Source organism: Trichoderma breve, chromosome 3, assembly GCF_028502605.1.
Source record: "Trichoderma breve strain T069 chromosome 3, whole genome shotgun sequence".
NCBI classification, from domain to species: domain Eukaryota; kingdom Fungi; phylum Ascomycota; class Sordariomycetes; order Hypocreales; family Hypocreaceae; genus Trichoderma; species Trichoderma breve.
Genome location: NC_079234.1, coordinates 4,485,340 through 4,503,871, shown reverse-complemented (window position 1 = coordinate 4,503,871; position 18,532 = coordinate 4,485,340). Strand labels below are relative to the sequence as shown.

General features: G+C 49.0%; 7 protein-coding genes across 7 annotated transcripts; 4 read left to right on the top strand and 3 right to left on the bottom strand.

The window, feature by feature from the left end:
* Positions 1–229: 229 nt before the first annotated feature.
* Positions 230–1,634, bottom strand: T069G_05786 (uncharacterized protein; the record flags this gene model as incomplete). The annotated part of the gene is made up of 2 exons (XM_056172996.1): positions 230–767; positions 832–1,634. 2 exons carry the CDS (start codon positions 1,632–1,634, stop codon positions 230–232), a joined length of 1,341 nt encoding a protein of 446 aa, XP_056029854.1.
* Positions 1,635–2,744: 1,110 nt separating this feature from the next.
* Positions 2,745–6,284, bottom strand: T069G_05785 (subtilase family domain-containing protein; the record flags this gene model as incomplete). The annotated part of the gene is made up of 10 exons (XM_056172995.1): positions 2,745–2,850; positions 2,909–2,934; positions 3,035–3,139; positions 3,226–3,588; positions 3,673–4,005; positions 4,077–4,155; positions 4,221–4,411; positions 4,557–5,074; positions 5,138–5,386; positions 5,465–6,284. 10 exons carry the CDS (start codon positions 6,282–6,284, stop codon positions 2,745–2,747), a joined length of 2,790 nt encoding a protein of 929 aa, XP_056029853.1.
* A 2,542-nt stretch (positions 6,285–8,826) lies between these two features.
* Positions 8,827–10,950, top strand: T069G_05784 (ELMO/CED-12 family domain-containing protein; the record flags this gene model as incomplete). The annotated part of the gene is made up of 1 exon (XM_056172994.1): positions 8,827–10,950. The coding sequence occupies one exon, from the start codon at positions 8,827–8,829 to the stop codon at positions 10,948–10,950; it is 2,124 nt and encodes a 707-aa protein (XP_056029852.1).
* A 2,356-nt stretch (positions 10,951–13,306) lies between these two features.
* On the top strand, positions 13,307–13,893 carry T069G_05783 (PRA1 family protein domain-containing protein; the record flags this gene model as incomplete). The annotated part of the gene is made up of 2 exons (XM_056172993.1): positions 13,307–13,777; positions 13,834–13,893. 2 exons carry the CDS (start codon positions 13,307–13,309, stop codon positions 13,891–13,893), a joined length of 531 nt encoding a protein of 176 aa, XP_056029851.1.
* Positions 13,894–14,048: 155 nt separating this feature from the next.
* T069G_05782 (uncharacterized protein) lies at positions 14,049–14,963 on the top strand (the record flags this gene model as incomplete). The annotated part of the gene is made up of 1 exon (XM_056172992.1): positions 14,049–14,963. The coding sequence occupies one exon, from the start codon at positions 14,049–14,051 to the stop codon at positions 14,961–14,963; it is 915 nt and encodes a 304-aa protein (XP_056029850.1).
* A 607-nt stretch (positions 14,964–15,570) lies between these two features.
* On the top strand, positions 15,571–16,152 carry T069G_05781 (ubiquitin-conjugating enzyme domain-containing protein; the record flags this gene model as incomplete). The annotated part of the gene is made up of 2 exons (XM_056172991.1): positions 15,571–15,736; positions 15,827–16,152. The coding sequence occupies 2 exons, from the start codon at positions 15,571–15,573 to the stop codon at positions 16,150–16,152; spliced, it is 492 nt and encodes a 163-aa protein (XP_056029849.1).
* A 928-nt stretch (positions 16,153–17,080) lies between these two features.
* On the bottom strand, positions 17,081–18,262 carry T069G_05780 (anp1 domain-containing protein; the record flags this gene model as incomplete). Its single annotated transcript, XM_056172990.1, has 2 exons — positions 17,081–17,101; positions 17,165–18,262. 2 exons carry the CDS (start codon positions 18,260–18,262, stop codon positions 17,081–17,083), a joined length of 1,119 nt encoding a protein of 372 aa, XP_056029848.1.
* Positions 18,263–18,532: the final 270 nt, after the last annotated feature.

The window sequence follows — 18,532 nt, the reverse complement described above, 5'->3', positions numbered from 1 at the left end:
GTCAAAGGATGGAGTTGACTTAAGCGCTGTGGAGTTGTGATTTGTTCCCGGATCTGGAACTTCGATAACTGGACCCTGATTGGCTTATATCAGGTATTGCATTCATCAACTTTGGCAGAAATAAGATTGTGAGAAATGAGCCTTGCTTCAACTTCAACATATTTCGTATATCATATATGTGTGGGGAGCCTGTTTGTGACCTCTGCTTATTGCTGACTCTTCAAGGAAATCACCTCAGCTTTCTGCTCTCCTTGAGGAGCCTCCTCTCCTCCCTTCCCAGTATGACCAGCTGGGTTATCAGTCTTGTTTCATTCCTCACCAACAGCAGCTCTTCTTCCAAATCTTTGAGCTTCTGCCGTTTCTGCTCTATGTTGAGAGGTATAACCTGATCTTCAACCCCACCATCTTCAGAAATTGAACTTGCTGACGACGAATTTGCCAGCATGAGGGCATCTGTCTCCATTTGTGGCCTGTAAGGCTCCTCTTGGGAGTCGCCAGCCGAAATATGTGGAGTGATTTCTTTGGTCTCATCTTCCACAGAAGTACTAGCAGCCGCAACTCCTAGAGCTGTAGATATAGCAACAGGCTCCGTACCTGATAACTGAGAAAGAGGCTGGGCCGCAAACCCATCTTCTGTTACCTCTGCAGGCACGAGAACTTGATCTGTGGCCTTTTCATTTCCATTCACCCATGATCTGATGGCCACTAATTGCTTGTAGGTATCCAGATCCACCTTCCCCAAGTTGTTGACGCTGTCAAACGTTCCTCTGTTCATTTTCGGGTCAAAGAAGATATCTTCCCCCCCCCCCCCCCTTCTTGCACTTGCCTGACATTTTCTTGATATCCTCCCACTTGTTTGTGACCCATTTGTGGTTTCCTACTTTACCTCGGATAGTGATCTTGGCACTGAACTTCTTGCCCATTGGTTCCGTCTCTGTCCCCTCCCGTTTTAACAGTGCAGCGGCCTGCATGAAACTCGGGATGCCGCTCTTTATTTGTTCGTTTTCCTGCAATACCCATAGGATGGTATTCCTTCTCGCCTTTTTCATGCTGCTTGATTGACCCAGCATTTGAGTGCAACCTAACACAGTTGAATGACCTTCGATCGTTGTGTTCTTTGTAAGCTGCCATGTGTATCCAACCGTCGCTTTCCCTAGCCCGAGCGTCGCCTCCAAGCCAGGATTAATGCTATGGCTCAGCTCTTGCTGCGTCTCCGACTGGAACGTCGCCCAGGTGCCATCTGGCGTGATATTAGTGACTTCGCCATCTGAAAAGCAGATGCTGATGCCAGCTTTCTTGAAGCGCTGGCGATTGTCTCGAGGCATGAACACGAATTGGAACACGATCAGCGTTGCGGGTGTTCTTCCATCTGACATGGTGCCATGAATGATCTGAGGCAGGTCACACTGAACTGTGAGCGCATCCTTGCTGATGTCTTTTTCAATCACCCTTATGCTTTGTTCCTCACCCCCACCGAGGTTAGACCCCTGAATGATAAAGGATGACTTTAGCTCTGCACCCTTTTCACCATCATCTTTCAAAGAATCCTCGTCGTGAAGTACGATGTCGAAGCGCGTGTCGTCTTCAGACTGTAGGCTGGAAAGGAGCCTATTGATGTCTGGATTATCTCTCATAGTGAAAGTACCCTATTTTGTTAGTAGCCAGCTGGGATATTCGACTCCGAGACGGATGTAATTAAGCTGCTTGTTGATAAGCGTAAGAAGACAGAAGGTTGATAGTATAGTCCAGAATACCCATTATATAGGTACCTACTAGGTATAGCAAGAGAGAGGGATATCGCCTTCTGGTCTCTATACGTCTTTCTAGAGAACAGTCATTCGCAAAGCTCTGATGTGGTAGTACACATATGGGACCCGATCAATACAACCAATTAGCTCTTTCATCAGCTGTGTACCTACCCAAGGTGTATGTATTTTCGGCTTGATTTGCGTCAGGTATAACACGTGCATAGCTTTCATTGGGCGTTTGTTGGTTGTCTCCAGAAATTTATGGTTTTACAAGAAGCTGCAATGATACATTTTGAGCGAGAGCAAGCATTTTACACAAATGAGTTGCCTCAGATGATGCCTTACAAGCACCTAGAAGTACTTAGTACTAAAGGTGCAACCAAGTACTACTCGGTACCTACTCGGTAGGCACTAAGATATAGGTATGTAGGCAGCAACAAATACCGAGGATATTCTGCTGATGGGTAAATTTGTGTTTTATGTACTGAATAGTACTACTGCCTACCTGCCTAGTAATCAAGATCTTCATTAGATATAGTAGTACCTACCAGTTTAATATACCAGTTACCTTAGTATATGGTCGTTAAAGGCCCAGGCAGAGTTACTAACTTACTAGGTAGGTAAGTACCCAGTGGGTACCTAGGTAGCCTCCAAACACGATGTACAACCACATGAACAAGCCACCTGAACACATCCCATAAACTGGAACCCACATAAGCAAACCACAGAAGTACCTACGTACTTAGGTAGTGGATGCAAGGTAGGTACTGCATGAGGTAGTACCTCATGCAGGCCATGCTTCCAACAATGACCAAGTCATGCAAATGAAACCAATGAAATAGTGACATTCTCAATTATTCCGAGAGTACCTAAGTTGCAGTGTATGCATACAATATTGAGTGTTTGATGCAATCTTGAGGTGTGATAGAGCAGTCCCACCACCCTTTGTTGTCAACCAGAATAGGCTACATAACTGCTCAACCCGATATTTGATGCCTAGTGGGATGGCATTCCTTGGAAGATGTCTTTGATCAGGCTCTGGATCGCTTGCACCTTTGTGTCGCTATCCTCATTCGGATTGTTCACCGCCGGCCCGAAAAACCTACGCACTGGCAGCCAGCCACTTGCCTTCTTATCGACTTGTATCTTTTTAAACGCACTGCATATGCCGTCGTGGGACCGCAGCCTACCCGGAAATAAGTATTAGCACATGTATATCTGATGATTGAGTTAAAACGTATGATGACTGGAAGTTGTATTTTCTCAAAGAAGGATGAACAACATACCACTCCCATTTCGGGCTGCCGAATGTCGCAACTCCAGTGACCAAGGAGCAATGCAATATCATAGCCGCTAACCCGGTTGCAAGAGCGCACGACAACGAGCTCCCGCTATGCGTGTGCCTATCATATAAAGAGAGAAGTTAATCAGTTTGGATCGCGATCTAAGGGATTAAGTAAGGCAGGGGGAGACGCACCATTCTCGGGGGGGGCCCGTCCGGATTCCTGCGTCGCTTCGTCTCAACCTGGATGCCGAGCTCGACGCCGGGAAGGAGGTATTGGCATGATTTATCGTTGGCATCGATCTGATTCCAGGGGACGCCGCTCTGAGTAGCAGCGCCGACGCAGATGATGTGAACTTGGTCCAGCGACCACGGGTATGTATCATTAACTGTGTAGCCCGTGCCTCTATCAGGATTTGCGCAGAAAAGGATGATTTTCTTTTCCACAGCCTTTTGAATCGCATCACACAGCGGCCTGTAGGGCAGTGTATTGCTCTTCTCGATGGCCCAGCTCATGGATATGATGTCGACCTCTTGTTCCACAGCCCACTCGATCGCCTACATGATAATCTCAAGGTCAATATTTTTTTTATCTGCAACTTCTAACGTGGTAGATGTAGTAGGTGGTGGCTGTTCACTCACCTGGGCAACTGAATCGATAGAGAAGGTGACATTCGCGCTATAGCCACTGACACCACCTCGGTGAGGTTTACAATCGAGTTTTGCTACGTAGAGACTGACCCTTGGGCAAACTCGCTTGATATAGTAGGCCATGACGGTCCCATGCCCAGTGTGGGAGCTGTTGTAGCTTCGAAATTGTTCCCACTGGGTATTTCCTGTTCGGGTGTTTTTAGAATCAGGCCGTTTCCAACTTGATTTGCCTGTGGAAATATTGTTGTCCAGCCCCGCGTAGCTCGTCTTGACTCCGTCGTCGATCAGCGCGACCCTGATCGGGTGTGTTGACTTTTGGATACCCTGTATGATTTTATTAGTAAAACCTCACTCATGGAAAATCCAGGGAAAACAGTAAGGCCTTCTTCACGGACTATGCTGAGGAAGTCGGGCTGCTGCTCGACTACCTCCATGATGTCGGCAAATTCATCCATACACTTCAGCCAATCTTGCCTGCATAGAATAGTCAGCAGTTTTCAGCAGTTTATATCTGGCTTGCTTCCCAGCAAGAGGCCTACTCTTCAAATTTCCGTTCGTCCTGATTTATAACCTCCGATGAAGCAGATTTATCAAGCGCTTTCTTGGGTCTGATAATTCTATAATCGACAACCGGCGATTTTTTCCCAGGGTTTAATTCCTCAAATTTTCTTTTCAAATCTGTTTGAAGCTTTTCCGCGTGTTCATTCGCCCAGTAGAATGACTCTAGACCCTAGACATCGGGAAAGTCAGCTCAGCAAGTGCAAGTCTATGCCCAAAAATTTTCATAGCCTTACTTGGTCTATCGCTACAGAGATGTGTGCCAGCTTCTGATAGTTAGAACCACTGGATGTAAAGTGGAGGGGGAAATTACTTACATTCTGAAGTTTGGAGAGGCCATTTGAATCTGCCCAGCTTTGCAGCACGGCCTGAGAGCCACTGCAGTATAAATGTAGGCGTTTAATATCTTTTCCTGCCCCCTCAATGATTACTTCCGCAGGGATATCCATTCGCTTCCAATCCAGAGTTTCGACAGATAGGTGTTTGAGGCATTCGATAATGGCTTGGTCGCTGTGTGGCTTTTTTTTAATCTCTGAGACATCACCCGTGCTCTCCTCCTGTCCGGCTCCGTCGTCAACAACCACCTCGAGTATCTTTTTGACACCGATGTTGTATTTAAGCCAATAAAAGACCATAAAGAGATCGAAGTTACCGGCGCATTTCCAGCGTGTTGCAGTCTTGAGAGCCCCCAAGCTTAGTTCATCCCATTGAAAGGAAACGCTGTTGGATATGTGCACTCTCTTCAACGTCGTATCTAGCTTGTAGTGTAACTTTTGAGACTCGAGAAATTCACCAGAGACGATGTCATCGTCAAGTGTAAGGAAAATTTGCCTTGCTGCTCTCTTGTCAGCCTCGTATTGAACACCTCAGCATATGTCCATAGAAACCACTAACTCACCGCTTTCTTTATCAAACATGATTCTCATGCAGGTGCTATAATCAAACTTTACCAAACACTGGCACCTCAAGTGTGATTCTAAGTCCGCAAGACTCGAAGAGACTTCTTTGTCTTCTCCTCCTCTGTCAAATTGTGCCGCTGAAAACCTTTGCTTCGCGAAATACTGCAGCGGTGTAACCTGCTGCTCCTGATTGCTGTATGTTTCCTTTATGGTTGACACAAGCTTGAGTAGATCAGGGTACATCTCAACTAGCCTTTCAGCCCACTAGATCTTTTGCTTGTTGATAGGTGCTGTGAGTGCTATATGCAGACAATTTCTGCTCATACCGTCGCGTGCCTCGAAACAATTCGTGTCGATTCGATTGTACAGCTCTCTTGATGTCATGGTCTTACTCAATTCTCTCATTACTGCCTCAGATATCTCAAAATTTGCGCTCTCGATAATCTTGTGAATCGCGTGGCATCTGTCTAAGGGGTCACTGGAGTCGTTAACCATCTGTGCTAGAGACTTAATAGCCGCTTCGGACCCTAGTCCCTCATCCTGCTCTTCACATAGAAAGCGGATAATATCTTCCTTGACATTTGGCGTGAACCTAACGGCTCCTGTACTTCGTAAGGACAGATATATCGGCGGTTGATACTTATAATTGGTTGTTGTGGGTAGATCTGGGTAAAGGCGTAGAAAGAAGCGGATGAGAGGCTTTACCGGATCGAGCTGGAAAACATCGCCTTCATAAGTATTGGGTTCCAGGATGACGTGCAAAACAGTAGAACCTCCAGGGCCAAGGTCAAACAGATATTCTAAGAACTTTTGGCTTCCTTTGTTTTCTTCATCGCTCCGAAGCCCACTCAACACGTCTTCATCTGTTTCAGTCTTTCTGCTAATTTCTTGATATTTCTTTGCCAACTTTTTGTGCATATTGTAAATGTCGATTTCCTTGGCTGGGCTATAACCCCCCACGTCATATCCAAGGACATACATGTGAGCCTCTCGCTGTTCAGTATTGATTTGCGGCAATAGCAACCCCTCCAAAGCGGCGACCGGGGTGACTGAATATCTGTTGGATAAAATGTCTTCATCAGCTAGCCTCTGAATTGCAGCCCTTATCCAATCCTCGGTGGACTCAGTAGGAATATAAGCACTCATAGTTCCGTGCTTTGAACGATGTAGGCAGCTAGTAGATCTTTTGATGCTTCAGTCAAGAGAAAATAAAGTCGAAATATGTTGGGAGAAATATAACGCCAGGCTGCTGGCCTTGTGTTCTTTATGGCGGGGACCAGAGGACGGTGAAGGTGGTCCAGTGTGACCACAAACAGGGTATATTATAGGTACACGTAAACGAATTGTAATATATACCATCTGTACGGAGTGCACGTCTTTCGTATATATGTGGTATGCTCTGTACCACATATGTCTTTATCCCGTCAGGGTTCCTCGCGTATCTTCCCCGCTCTGTCTCCGGCAGCTCAAAGAGCAAGCGAAGCATTACCATTCTATGTCTATCGCTTCAAAGAGAAGAACTTGAAAAGATTATTAAGTGATCTCTATCGAAATATATCATTACCCCGATAAATTTCGAATACCAGCATACCGAAGAGCGAAAATGAGCCTAACACTTACGTGTGTGTGTGTGTGTGTGGGGGGGGGGGGGGGAAGGTGGAAAATATTCCCGAGGATGGCTTCAGTTCTCCTGACTTTGAGTATGAATACGTCAATATGCATTCTCCCCAAACTTTTTCTACCTACCTATTACTCTTAATCAGTCGGAGTAGCATCATCGTAGTCCACGAAACGGGACAAGACCAGCGTGAGTATTGGATGGTCGACTCGATTAATGAGACTGCGGGACTTGAACATCTTCACAACCAAACTAAGTCACACATCATGGAATTCAATTCCAAAGTTAACAATACAGTTGATTGCCTTTTAGTCGGTGACTTAACTCAGGCTTCTAGCGCACTCCTAAAGGGTCTTCAGCGCATAAGATCTAGGTACGATGAGCTCAGGTTCTTCTTATAAGTAAGCAATGATTGGCTATGGCAGAACCGAAAAGTACTAATATGTTTTTTTTACATATACTTTCAGTGTAAGAATCATGAGAAAAAGCAATTAGGTTAGGCCTTACTTGCTAGATAAGCGTTATGTCTCTTGCATATCTCCAGACTCTTGTCATAGCGAGAATGATGCAACATACTCCAGTATCTCGTAGGATTGTACTTGACTAGTTAATCTACCTGCGTCTCTTGTGTTCATTTATGTTTTGACAGTAACACGGGTTTTTGTTTATATGCTTCATCAAGCTTCACGTTCTATTCGCTGGGTGAACTTACTCTTGAATGTTCTATTTTCGTCCCCATTGCCGTCTCCACCGAAGGATTTGGCCACTCAGCTCGGACAACTCTTAGCTTCTCTTGAAGATCTTTGGAGCGAATTCATCAAAATCAATGCACGGCGATGCATCATCAATGTCTACCAACTTCCTCACGATGAAATGAAGGATGCTTATTCCATAGGTCGCTTTCTATGTGTTTTGGTTCTTGTGGCTGGCGAAACGTAATATCTCTGGCAGGCAATGAGCCGTTACTTGACGACGGCAGGCCTAGTTCATGCGATTAATATGCCGAAACAGTTTAGACACAAGGAACTATTCAAGTCCCTCAAAGACGGGCATATTTTCTTTGCTATCGCTAGTGGCTTAAACGCAGGTAAGAGTTGGCTACTACAAAAAGACGTCTGAAATATTGATCTAGAACTGCTAATAACACCAAGCTTTTAGAAGCCGATGCCTGCTTCCTCTCAGTAAGTCATATACGCCGATTAGCAGATTTATACTGACACATATTGTAGCTTATAATTGTGGTGCGGTGGCAGTGTGAGAATTGCGTCGATTTTAACTTCTGTTTCAAGTGTTATTGGACAGCGAAGACCATGCATGATCCTGATCACAGTTTCAGGGCAATTCCTGAAGGAAAACTCCCTGAGCGCGAGCCTGAGTATGAGGAGGAGGATGATTGATGATGATGATGATGAGTGAACGAATTGTTTTGCATACCTACATGTAGAGTACCTGAGAACATTAAGGCAGCCAACTCAGTCTCCACGCGATGTTAAGCTGCGTTATCAGCCGCTAGACACTTCGGTAACAACGTACCTAGTCTAGTCTGTAAATCTTCCGTGAGAGGTCCTTAAACAGCTTTGTACTTGATGTAGCATAATTCAATCTGGGATTCATTACTTCAAACTAGCTATAACATACATTTACTTGTCCATTGTGTCTGCAAAGTTGATGTTTGTGTCCAGGCTAAGTCTTGTAGACTAGTATATGGAGCATGGAAAAGTAGCCCTGATATTTTAGTCGAGACTCTTTTGGAAGGGCTGCAGAAACGCGCCCCGACGCGCCTACCTGAAATTGGCACTAACCTGGGGGACCTGCAGAAAGCTATCACGGTGCTATACTCAATTGGGCGATGCCTTTAATCATCCCCTGACGTTGGAGACTCGACTCTTCACCATACGAAATCACCGTACACGAATCGCTTTCCCAATCGTTTGATTCTCGCCCATTTCCGCCCTTGTTTCCCAAACAAAGCAATGACTTTATCATCAACGCACCATCACCAAGACACGTGCGTTTGGTGAATCTAATCTTCTCTCTTCTTCTCTCAGATATCCTCACGAAATCGGCACCATGGATCAAGCAGACATCCCCGCGCTGCTCTCTCGCTTGGCGAGCCCCGAAGATGCGGCCCGTAAGATGGCCGTCTTCAAGCTCCAGTCGTCCATCAACGATCCCGCCTTCGCCGACGTCTTCATCTCCTCTGGCGGTCTCGTCATCCTGCGGCGCCTCATCATGGGCTCCGGCGGCAACACTCTCGCCTACTCGCTCCAGAGCCTGACGAGGCTGCTCGAGGTCGACATGGGCTGGGACATTTTCGAAGGGCCGACCGCGAGCGAGTTGGTGGAGCGCATTGTGGAATTGATTGTGACGAATCCCCTGGTTAATATCCTTAGGGGTGCAATGTCGATTCTCGTTGCCCTTGTGGGACATTCTCAGTCGAGCAGTCCCGAGTCACCGACTCAAGACCACGGAGCCTTTGGGTTTCGGGCGCTGAAGCCGGCCGTGGCCGTGTACCCGCAGTTTTTCGACGTTGTCGTGCAGCAGCTCAATAGTGCCGACCATGCCCTTTGTGCGAACGCTCTTATGCTGGTCAACGCCCTAATTCGAGATGCCTTGTCGACTAAGAGCGTCATGGCAAGCGGGAATGGAAAGGGTGCTGGCGAAGAGTGGCCCAAGCTCATGAAGCGGTTGCAAGACCTAGGCTTGATCAAAGCGGTTTACAAGCTGATGCAAGGTTCCGGTCTTCAAGATCTCGCACACCCTGCACTAGAGTTTCAGAACTTGAACAAAGTCGTGCTCAGAAAGTGGAGGGACGTCAGGGTGGATCTAGAACGACCAGAGCACAGGCGGTCGCTCAAGAGTCTTCATCTGTCGAGTGCACCAGACCGATCTACAACAAATGGCCATGTCAGAGAGGGATCAGGAGACACGACTGCAACCAGGAAGGATGGGAGGAAACACAACCCAGAGAAATGGAGGAGATTGGGTTTCGAGACGGAGAGCCCTGCCCAAGACTTTGACGTGACTGGATATCTCGGCATGATGGATTTGACCGACTACGTGCGCAAGAATGAGGACCGATTTCAAAAGCTGCTGTTAGAACAGGCCACAAAGCCATTGCATGAACGCTGTCCAATTGCCCGTGCGAGCTTGGCCGTGACGATGATGCTCTATGAGCATTTTGACGTGGATAAGGCTGATATGGAGGACATGAAGGGATATCAGGGAGTCGATACCAAGGACTATGACAGGGTGTTTCGACCACTACTGTTGCAGTGGCCCCGACTACATATTGCGGGGCTGCATGCTTTCTTTCGTGTCTGGAAAGCTACTGGTGCCGTACAGGAAGACTTTGAAAAGGTGGCAGAGCTGGTGCGTATCCTGATAGAGCGGGTTGCTGGCCAATCTCCCCGGACGAGCGATGTTATGGAGGTGGAGGACGAATTACAAGAATACGACATAGCTAGACTGCGGGAGCTCCAGATGGAGCTGCTTGAGATGTCATTTGAGGAAACGTGGGGCAAGCATCTCTACCAAGTGCGAGATGTCTTGAAGCAGGAGGCCCTGCAGTTTGTCAAGGAGCAGAGGGTTCGGTGCCTGCTCCAGGGTGCTTGGTTCCATCGGCCTGCTTCACAGAGGGATGAGACAGGAGAGAAGAAGCCGTGGAGGTTCGCCAAACTGTCTCACAACCGCCGATATTTGCACTACACCGATTTTGAAAAGCAGATGGCGCAAGATCCTGGCCTGAATAGCCTGCAGGAGAAGATTGATCTCACCACTATAAGCTCTGTCGTATCCAATGTCTCTGCGTCTACCGACGACTCCAAGACGACGGCTAGCGGGGCAACCATCCAAAACATCACCAGCGGTGGAGAGAAGTCGACAACCAAGATTACCATCTACAGCTTCGTTAACCCTGCCGATGCTGTGACTGGCAATGCGGATGCAAAGGAACAGCCAATTTTGGCTCTTTGGCCCACCAGCCATAGCGTGGCCTCGGAGTGGCTCGATGGCATGCTGATGATACTCAACCAGGCTCCGATTACGGCCGAGACGAGCAAACTGGTCAATCTGGTGGGCGGATATGGACTGAAGATTCGGCTGCTCAACGTGAGGATGGATGAAGCCCCTGTCGGAGGTGGGATCGTGCCAAGCCGAGAGGGGCTCGATGAGGACTACTTCTATGAGGTCTAATCTGTTCGGCTCTCTTTTTTTACGATGTTCTTTTCTTCTTTGTTCATCTCAGTCGCTTTTTGTTTCTTTTTGTTTGCGATATACCCCATCTTTGAACGGCAGGTCTGGCATAGTGAGAGCATCAACTGGTTGTGCGTTGGGTCCACGCCTTTTTTTTCTACTTTGTGTATCTATGAATAATATGCGCAGTGTATAATACTAGCCGAAACACTTGATCTTCATATTGGCCTCCAGAAAGCAAGAGTGTTTTTAAGGGATCTTAATATACGACACAGACTGCGGCGGTGCGTCTCTAGGCAGATCCTCATGGTGGCCGTCACGGTACGGTCCCAACCATGCATCTGGTTCCTGTATCCTGATATTTTAGAAAGGGGGTCTGTGTGTCGTTTTGGGTGTGCAGGTTAGAGTTGGAGCAACAGGGCGTGTATTCTTGCTTGCTTTCGGCGACTTTATGCTGATGCTACGTGATGAGGATGGCTACCTGCTCAGGTTCGTACTGGGTACTTAGAGGGCTAGTCGATGATCCTCCTCTGAGGCGTAATTGAAGCTGTTCAGAAGTCTCTACTACACACAGGTACAAATCTACGAGAGCGTGTGGCAGAAGGGAGGAAGACGTCACAGTCATCTACTGGGCCGAATCGTTCCTTCCGCTGGCCACGAGAGGGAAGATGCGTGCATGGACGAAAAGGTCCGTGCAGAGAATACACCAGTTTCATAGGCAAGCTCTCTGACACCATATCCAATGTGACCAGGTGCGTTAGTAACCTATATAAAAGCATTGCTACTGCGATCTAAGAGTGCAGCAGACAAATGAGGATTGCATGCTCTTCATTAGGTACTCATGCTTTAATGGGTGCCCAAGCTGTGTTCATGTTCCCACCATTGCATTCATGGCATGTGGGCACGTTCGCATCAGACAGACATGCGTGATGGGGTGTTGCATCTCAACCTCGATGTTCGGATACTCGGGGGATAGAAGAATCATCTAGAAAGAAAATTCATCAAGATCTACTACCTAGTAGTTTAGCATACGAGGTAGCCGGTGTTCACCGCATTGTCGCAGAAGTCGGATCAAGAACTAGAGGCGCTAGAAATATCTTAGTGGTACCCGAGATCTTGCTACTAGAGCACTACAGGTAGGTAAGGCCCCGGATATGTTGCCATTACACCACCATCTTACAGGTTCAAGTGCTAAACAATATAAGACATGGTCTGCTTTTAGTCTCTTCTGCGAGACAGCTGGTCTGCAACCTCATTCGCTGACCGGGAGCCAGAGAGCGGTGACCTGTTGCTGCACCGGGGTGGATAAGAGTGTAGCAGTGCAGTACATGTAACATTTGCTGGTAAGAGTCCGGTCTGTAGCCTGTAGCTGCCCGATTGCCCACGGATCCATTCTGTCACGTCGCTTGTCCCCTCCTCTTTTTCTTCTCTTCTTTTTCTCTCTCTTCCCCTTCCTTTCTCTTCTTTCTTTTTTTCTTCCCCATTTCTCTTCTTCGTCTTTCCTTTCTCAGCCTGAGGAGGAAATAGAAGACGACGAGTCCATCAGGTGGCGGTCTGCGCTTCCTGAGGAGGGGTTGCGGGGACACTCTAGGTACGTGCATGCGACTTTGTGCCGTAATGACTGAATCTCGCGTCTTGTCTTGCTGGTCGGTGACTCGAAAAAACAAAAAGAAGCCTGAAACCCCTAAAAAGGAATTGGATTCAGGCGCATTGGAATCCCTTTGAACATCTTCTTCCTCTCTTCTGTCTTGACCTCAATGGCTCCTTCAGAGTGCGGCTCTCTAACTCACATGTGATTCCTAGAATAGCCCGGCTTTGCCCAAAACAGACATTTTGGGTGGCTGAGGCAGTACGTACTAGCACTCGTATCTCTGGCTTCCATTTGCCACGTATTCGCACCCCCTGGCATTCAGGAACCTCCGAACTCTAAAAAAAAAATTAGAGATCGACATTTTTTACTCCTTTTAAACCAAAAGGAAACATACACCAGCCGCGTTCTCGACCAGCTTCAAGGGACCTGCGCCTTTCAGCTCTGGTATGTATTTACTGTTCTTCTTTGGCACGGGAATCTAGGCTTCTGCAATTCAATTGATAGCGGCATCACCGCCTTGACGCAACCGTCTTTTGGATTCGGTACCCGGCCACGCAAGCCTTGCGATATTACCAAGTGCCGTTCGCTAACTGGGGTCCTCTTTTCTCTAGCCGCATATCCAAGCTCCTTGCATCACCAAATATCGGATTACCGTGGCATCAACAGTTGCTGTTGCCTGATCGCTCCTCGCACCCACGCGCAGATTATATATACAGACAATTTCAGTGTCTAGACAAGGACAAGAACAGCAAACATCCATCCAACATGTCTCGCATCCAGATTCCCCTCGATCTCATCACGTCCCGCCTCAACCTTGGAGAGCGCTTCCAGGGCCTCCGCGCGGGACCTCTGAGCGGCCGCTTCTCCAATCTGCGCCCAATTTCCGAGTTCTTCGACTTCAAGCGCCTGTCCAAGCCGGCCAACTTTGCTGAGGTGCAGTCCCGCGTCAACTACAACCTGGGCCACTTCTCGAGCAACTATGCCGTCCTCTTCCTCATGCTCAGCATCTACGCTCTGCTGACCAACTGGCTTCTGCTCTTCGACATCATCTTTGTGATTGGAGGCATGTTCTTGATCAGCAAGCTCGACGGCCGAGACCTCGAGATTGGAACCTTCAAGGCGACTACTTCCCAGCTTTGGACTGGATTGCTGGTTGTCAGCATTCCCATTGGTCTCATTGCCTCTCCATTCTCAACCTTGCTGTGGCTCATTGGAGCTAGCGGCGCAAGTATTCTTGTAAGTAGTAATACGAGAACCTTATTTAGCGACCTCGACATGCTAATTGGATCTAGGGTCACGCAAGTTTCATGGACAAGCCTATCGATGAGGCTTTTTCCGGGGAGGCGGTCTAAATGGTCGGCCGCGAGCTCCCAAATTTGCGCCCCAATGGGGAAGACCATCGCGGCGCGGGCGGAGGGAAACAAGTGGGGATGCTGCGCAATACGGAGGCAGGGTTGAAGAGTTGGTGTCGGACGATGATGGTATGGAAGGAAATAGAGAAAATGGCATGGTACGCCGCAAGCACCGGCGGTATGACACGGAAGACGAAGAGGGTAGTTCATCTGGTGATAGCTACGACGAGGACTACTCGGATGATGGCGAGCAAGACGAGGATGACAAGGAAGAGGCTTTGGTGCAAAAGGCGCTCTATCGGATCGAAAAGGCTCAAGCCAAGGGCCGGACTGACGTACGACTGAGCAAGGAAGAGGTTGCGGCCCTCGAGCGGAGGCAGCGGCGCATGGAGGAGGAGGAGCGAAGAAACCGCAGGCGGCGTCAGGAGCGTGTGGCTATACCGCTTGCTCAGTTTGAGTCAATGGCTCGACTGTCAGTTTCACGCCAAGCTTCCGGCTCCGGCTCCCTGTCAAGACAGCCTTCCGGGAGCGACGCACTTGAAGAAGACGAGGCCTCTCCTCAGATGGGCTACTTTCCCCCTCCCTCCAGCTCGCGTCCTCGGCCAAAGTCTGGCATTTCTACATCTCGACCATCCAGCATCCATGAGGACATATCAAAAGACCCCTTCCAGTATCAAACAGCTGGGCCTCGTGCTTCACATGCTCCCAAGCGCCATGGCTCTGGTCAGTCTGACCTGAGTTCCATGTCACGCCGTGGCAGACCCGGGTCAACCTCTGGCTGGAGCCAGCAAGGATCGTCAAGGCGGCAAAGTTCCGAGGAGACCAGCGAAGAGCTAGCTCTGGCGGACGAGAGCCCGAGTCAAATTGTCAAGGGTAGAGAAGAGATAGTGGTCGAGGTGGAACCCGAGTCTCCTCCTGGGCGTGAAAAAGCCTCGTCTCGCACACGTTCAACAACAAGAAAGAGGATTGAGCCGGCGCCAGCCAGGAGGACCACATCGAGCAGGACAACTACGGGATCAGGGACTTCTACGGGAGTGCGAAGGAAGAGGAGAGAGGGCGAGGCGCGTTGATTCGGTCTGATTGTTTCCGCCTGCGAAAAGTTTGATTTAATAGGCTCGCATTATCATGATGAATACTATATACTTGTGTCAGGATACCCGTTGCCATACGTGCGAATGTTGCCAGCACAAGAAGATTACAAGCGATTACCATGCTACCTATGTATCCATTGATTCATCCGTTTTTCTTGTTACCACAATGGAACAATCAAATCCTGGCTCTACCTCGTATTAGAATAGCAGTACTCCGTACCCTTTCATGATCCATATCTATAAAGCGCAGAGTAAACAATAGGCGGCCTCTAAGAGCAGCTGAAACGGGAGACCTGCCGCCATACCCACCCTCGGCTTGATGACTAACATTGTACCGCGGCTGCGGGTGACATCGTATCCCTGCCATCAGCTCCAGCTCCAGCCTCGCAGCTTGTTATTTGTTATTGTTTCCATTTCCATATCCGTAATACCTAATAGTATTTTACATAGGAGCGTTTCTCGTTCGCGTCCATTTTTATTTTGCATCTACAGCGAAGCGATACTCTTCCAGCACTACGCGATACCCCCTTTTGTCTATACTCACACCACCAAACGTAGCGACAAGCACATCGACGCAACATTTACAATGAGCGCAAGAAGCGGAGCGAAACGACTCATTAAGGAGCTTGAGAGCTGGCGCAAGGAGCGCAAGGACGAAAAGGGCGTGGAGAGGCTGGGTCCGATCAATGAGGACGATTTATTCGAGTGGGAGGCCGTCATCAACGGGAGGGAGATTGGGTCGGGCTACGATGGTGAGTCTTTGTGTTTTCCTCGGTGCCCTTCTTCCTTGTTATTTCCTTTTTTCTCCTATCCTTTTTGCTAATTCTTTTTGATTGGAATAGAGGGCCGCTGGCTCATACACATCCAAATCCCCGCGCAGTATCCCTTGCAGCCGCCCAAGATGCGCTTCGTGACGACCATTGTGCACCCCAACATTGCGCTGCAGTCGGGTGAGATCTGCCTCGACCTGCTCAAGGACAAGTGGACGCCGACGTACAGCGTGCTGCAGTGCGTGCGCGCCGTGCGCATGCTGCTAAGCTATCCCGAGACGGACAGCCCGCTCAACGTCGATGTCGCGGCGCTGCTTAGAGGAGGCGATGTTTTGGGGACGCGAAAGCTGGTGCAATATTGGTGCTCGGAGCCGGAGGGGAGATATGATGGCCCATAAGGGGGTGCGAGAAGACTTGGTTTTATTTTTGGATTCGGATATTTTGATGATTTATATGTACGAACGTTGTAATTGTTAGAAGACATGGGTAGGTGGTGATATTGAATGGTTTGGATATCTAGGGATGGACTGGTCGAAATGCTACCAGCAAGAAGGCTACAAAGGGACTTGGCTGTGGATCGAGCTTCATGGATAATGCAAAATGCTGAAAAAAAAACGTCTTTTGCGCATTGCATTCATTGATTGATTCTATTCCAACTCGCGTAAAAACATGGCTCTACTGTACTGCCGCCCACCCCCTTCCCGAGTAACATAAACTAAAAAGACAATATGATAAAGTAACGCATCGAGCATCCCCTGAGAAACAACATTGATTACCTCCTCTCCCCTTTTTTCAACAAAATCAGCAGTTCCAGACCATCCACCATGACAAGAGACCAGGCAAGGGTGTGGCTGAAAAAAATACTGAAAAATGGCCTCCTCCTCCTCTCCTCCCCCTTTTTTTGGGTTTGCCTGTTTCCCCTCCTCCCTGCTGATGCCTGCGATCCGACAGTAGTGACCGAAAAAGATATATAATAGAAAGGGGGAAGGGGGGTTTTTTCTATATAAATTTCAACACGCCAGAGGTTGAGAGGTTAGATGCTTTCAACGAGAAAACGCCCGCGTCGCGCCGCGCCGTGCCTGACCCTGCCCTGACTTCCTACCCAAGACACCCCGAGCATCATTTTTGTATTGAAAAAAATCGATTCCAAAGAGTTGTGAAGAGAGAAGAATGTATCATGCAACGTGGGCATTTGATCCCTTACACCTCTTCGTACGAGCCCGCCTCCAATGCCATCGACGCTAAGCCCAACAGCCGTAACCGTAATGAAATAAAACGACAGGAGAGAACTGCCAAATGAGAAAAAAATTGGATGTAAATGCTAATTTACTCATTATAATGGTAGACCTAGAGAAGTTAATGTTAGATAAGACGTGCTTGAAACTTGAAATAAAGAGATTGGTGGCTTACTTTGTAGTTGGGAAGCCCATACGGCTGCCATCCTAATCGCTTAGCCATCTTGGCGAAACCCTCGCTCTCAATCAGGTGGTAGAAAGAAAAGGCAGGGAACATGGCTCCGTCACGGTGCACGTCAGCCTTGACCAGCAATGCGGTGCCGCCAACTCCGTCGAGGGGCACCACCAGGTCCTGCTTGCCACCGGGAGTGCTCATGTACGCAAGAAGAGTTCTGTAGGTTGCAAGCTCAGCGTAGCCCTCGAGCAGGATGTCATCCGGCCCCATCTGCTCCGCCATCTTCAGCGCATTCTCGCTGTCCTGCCAGCTGTTGAAGTCGTACGGCCGTTCATCCATTTTCTTGGTCTCGGGGTTGTAGTATTTCTGGAAGCAGTTGGCAACGATGATGGGCTTGTCGAAGGCCGCAAGATCTTGGATCAGCGTTGGCTCAGTCTCGACGATGTCGGCGTCGAGCCACAGCACCCATGAGGTGGACGGGCCCAATGTTGTGAAGAGTAGCGAGTTGCGTGCCTTGGCCATGACCTCACGGCGGGCCTTTTGGTTGCCCAGCTTGTGGCGCTCGCTTTCGTCCTGGGACGCCACGGCAGGGTCAAAGTCTTGGCGCAGGATGATGATGCTTTTGAAGCGGTCCTTCTCTGGGCCATGCTGGGTCTTTTGGATCTGCTGCTGCAGAAGGGATGTCGCCTGGTTTCCCTCTTTGGTCTTGGGCAGGATGAAGCCCAGAGTAATCAGCTCATGGGGGTAGCTGAGGTGCAAGAGATTGTCCCAGTATTGTTGGTAGAACCTGGCCATAGGCGTCAGGATCAGGATGTGCTCCTGGTTCCTAACCGGATCGGACGTGACGGTGACCTTGTTGAGATTGTATCGCGTAACCGGCGGAGGGCCTTGGACAGCACCTGACCGCGGGCTCTGGTACGGCGAGGTAGGGGGCGATAGGTGATGCTGGGCCGAGACGATGGTAGACAGGCGGCCGGTAGAGGCGGGGCTCGAGGGCGAGACGAGGAAGATGATGATGAAAATGCAAAGCACCGCTCCCAGGATCAACGTCGAGGAATTGGCCTTCTTGAGGCGGACTGACCCCATGGGACGAGCCATGGAGCCTGATTTTGGCGGGCGGTGGTGATGGTGTAGAGGGTTGGTTTCGTTTCGTTATCGCGATCAATTCGACCGGAGGGCAGCGCGGCGCTTGGATGGGAGGGATAGATGAGAAGAAGAAGAAGAAAAAGACACTGATGCGTCCAGCAGAAACGAGCGTCAGGGCATGGACGTTGAAGATTGGTCGTCTGTGCAGGAGTTGCGAAAGAAGGCAGAGCAAACTGCTCGTGCTCTGGTACTGTACGCCCTCGCTAGTACCAAGTGGTACTT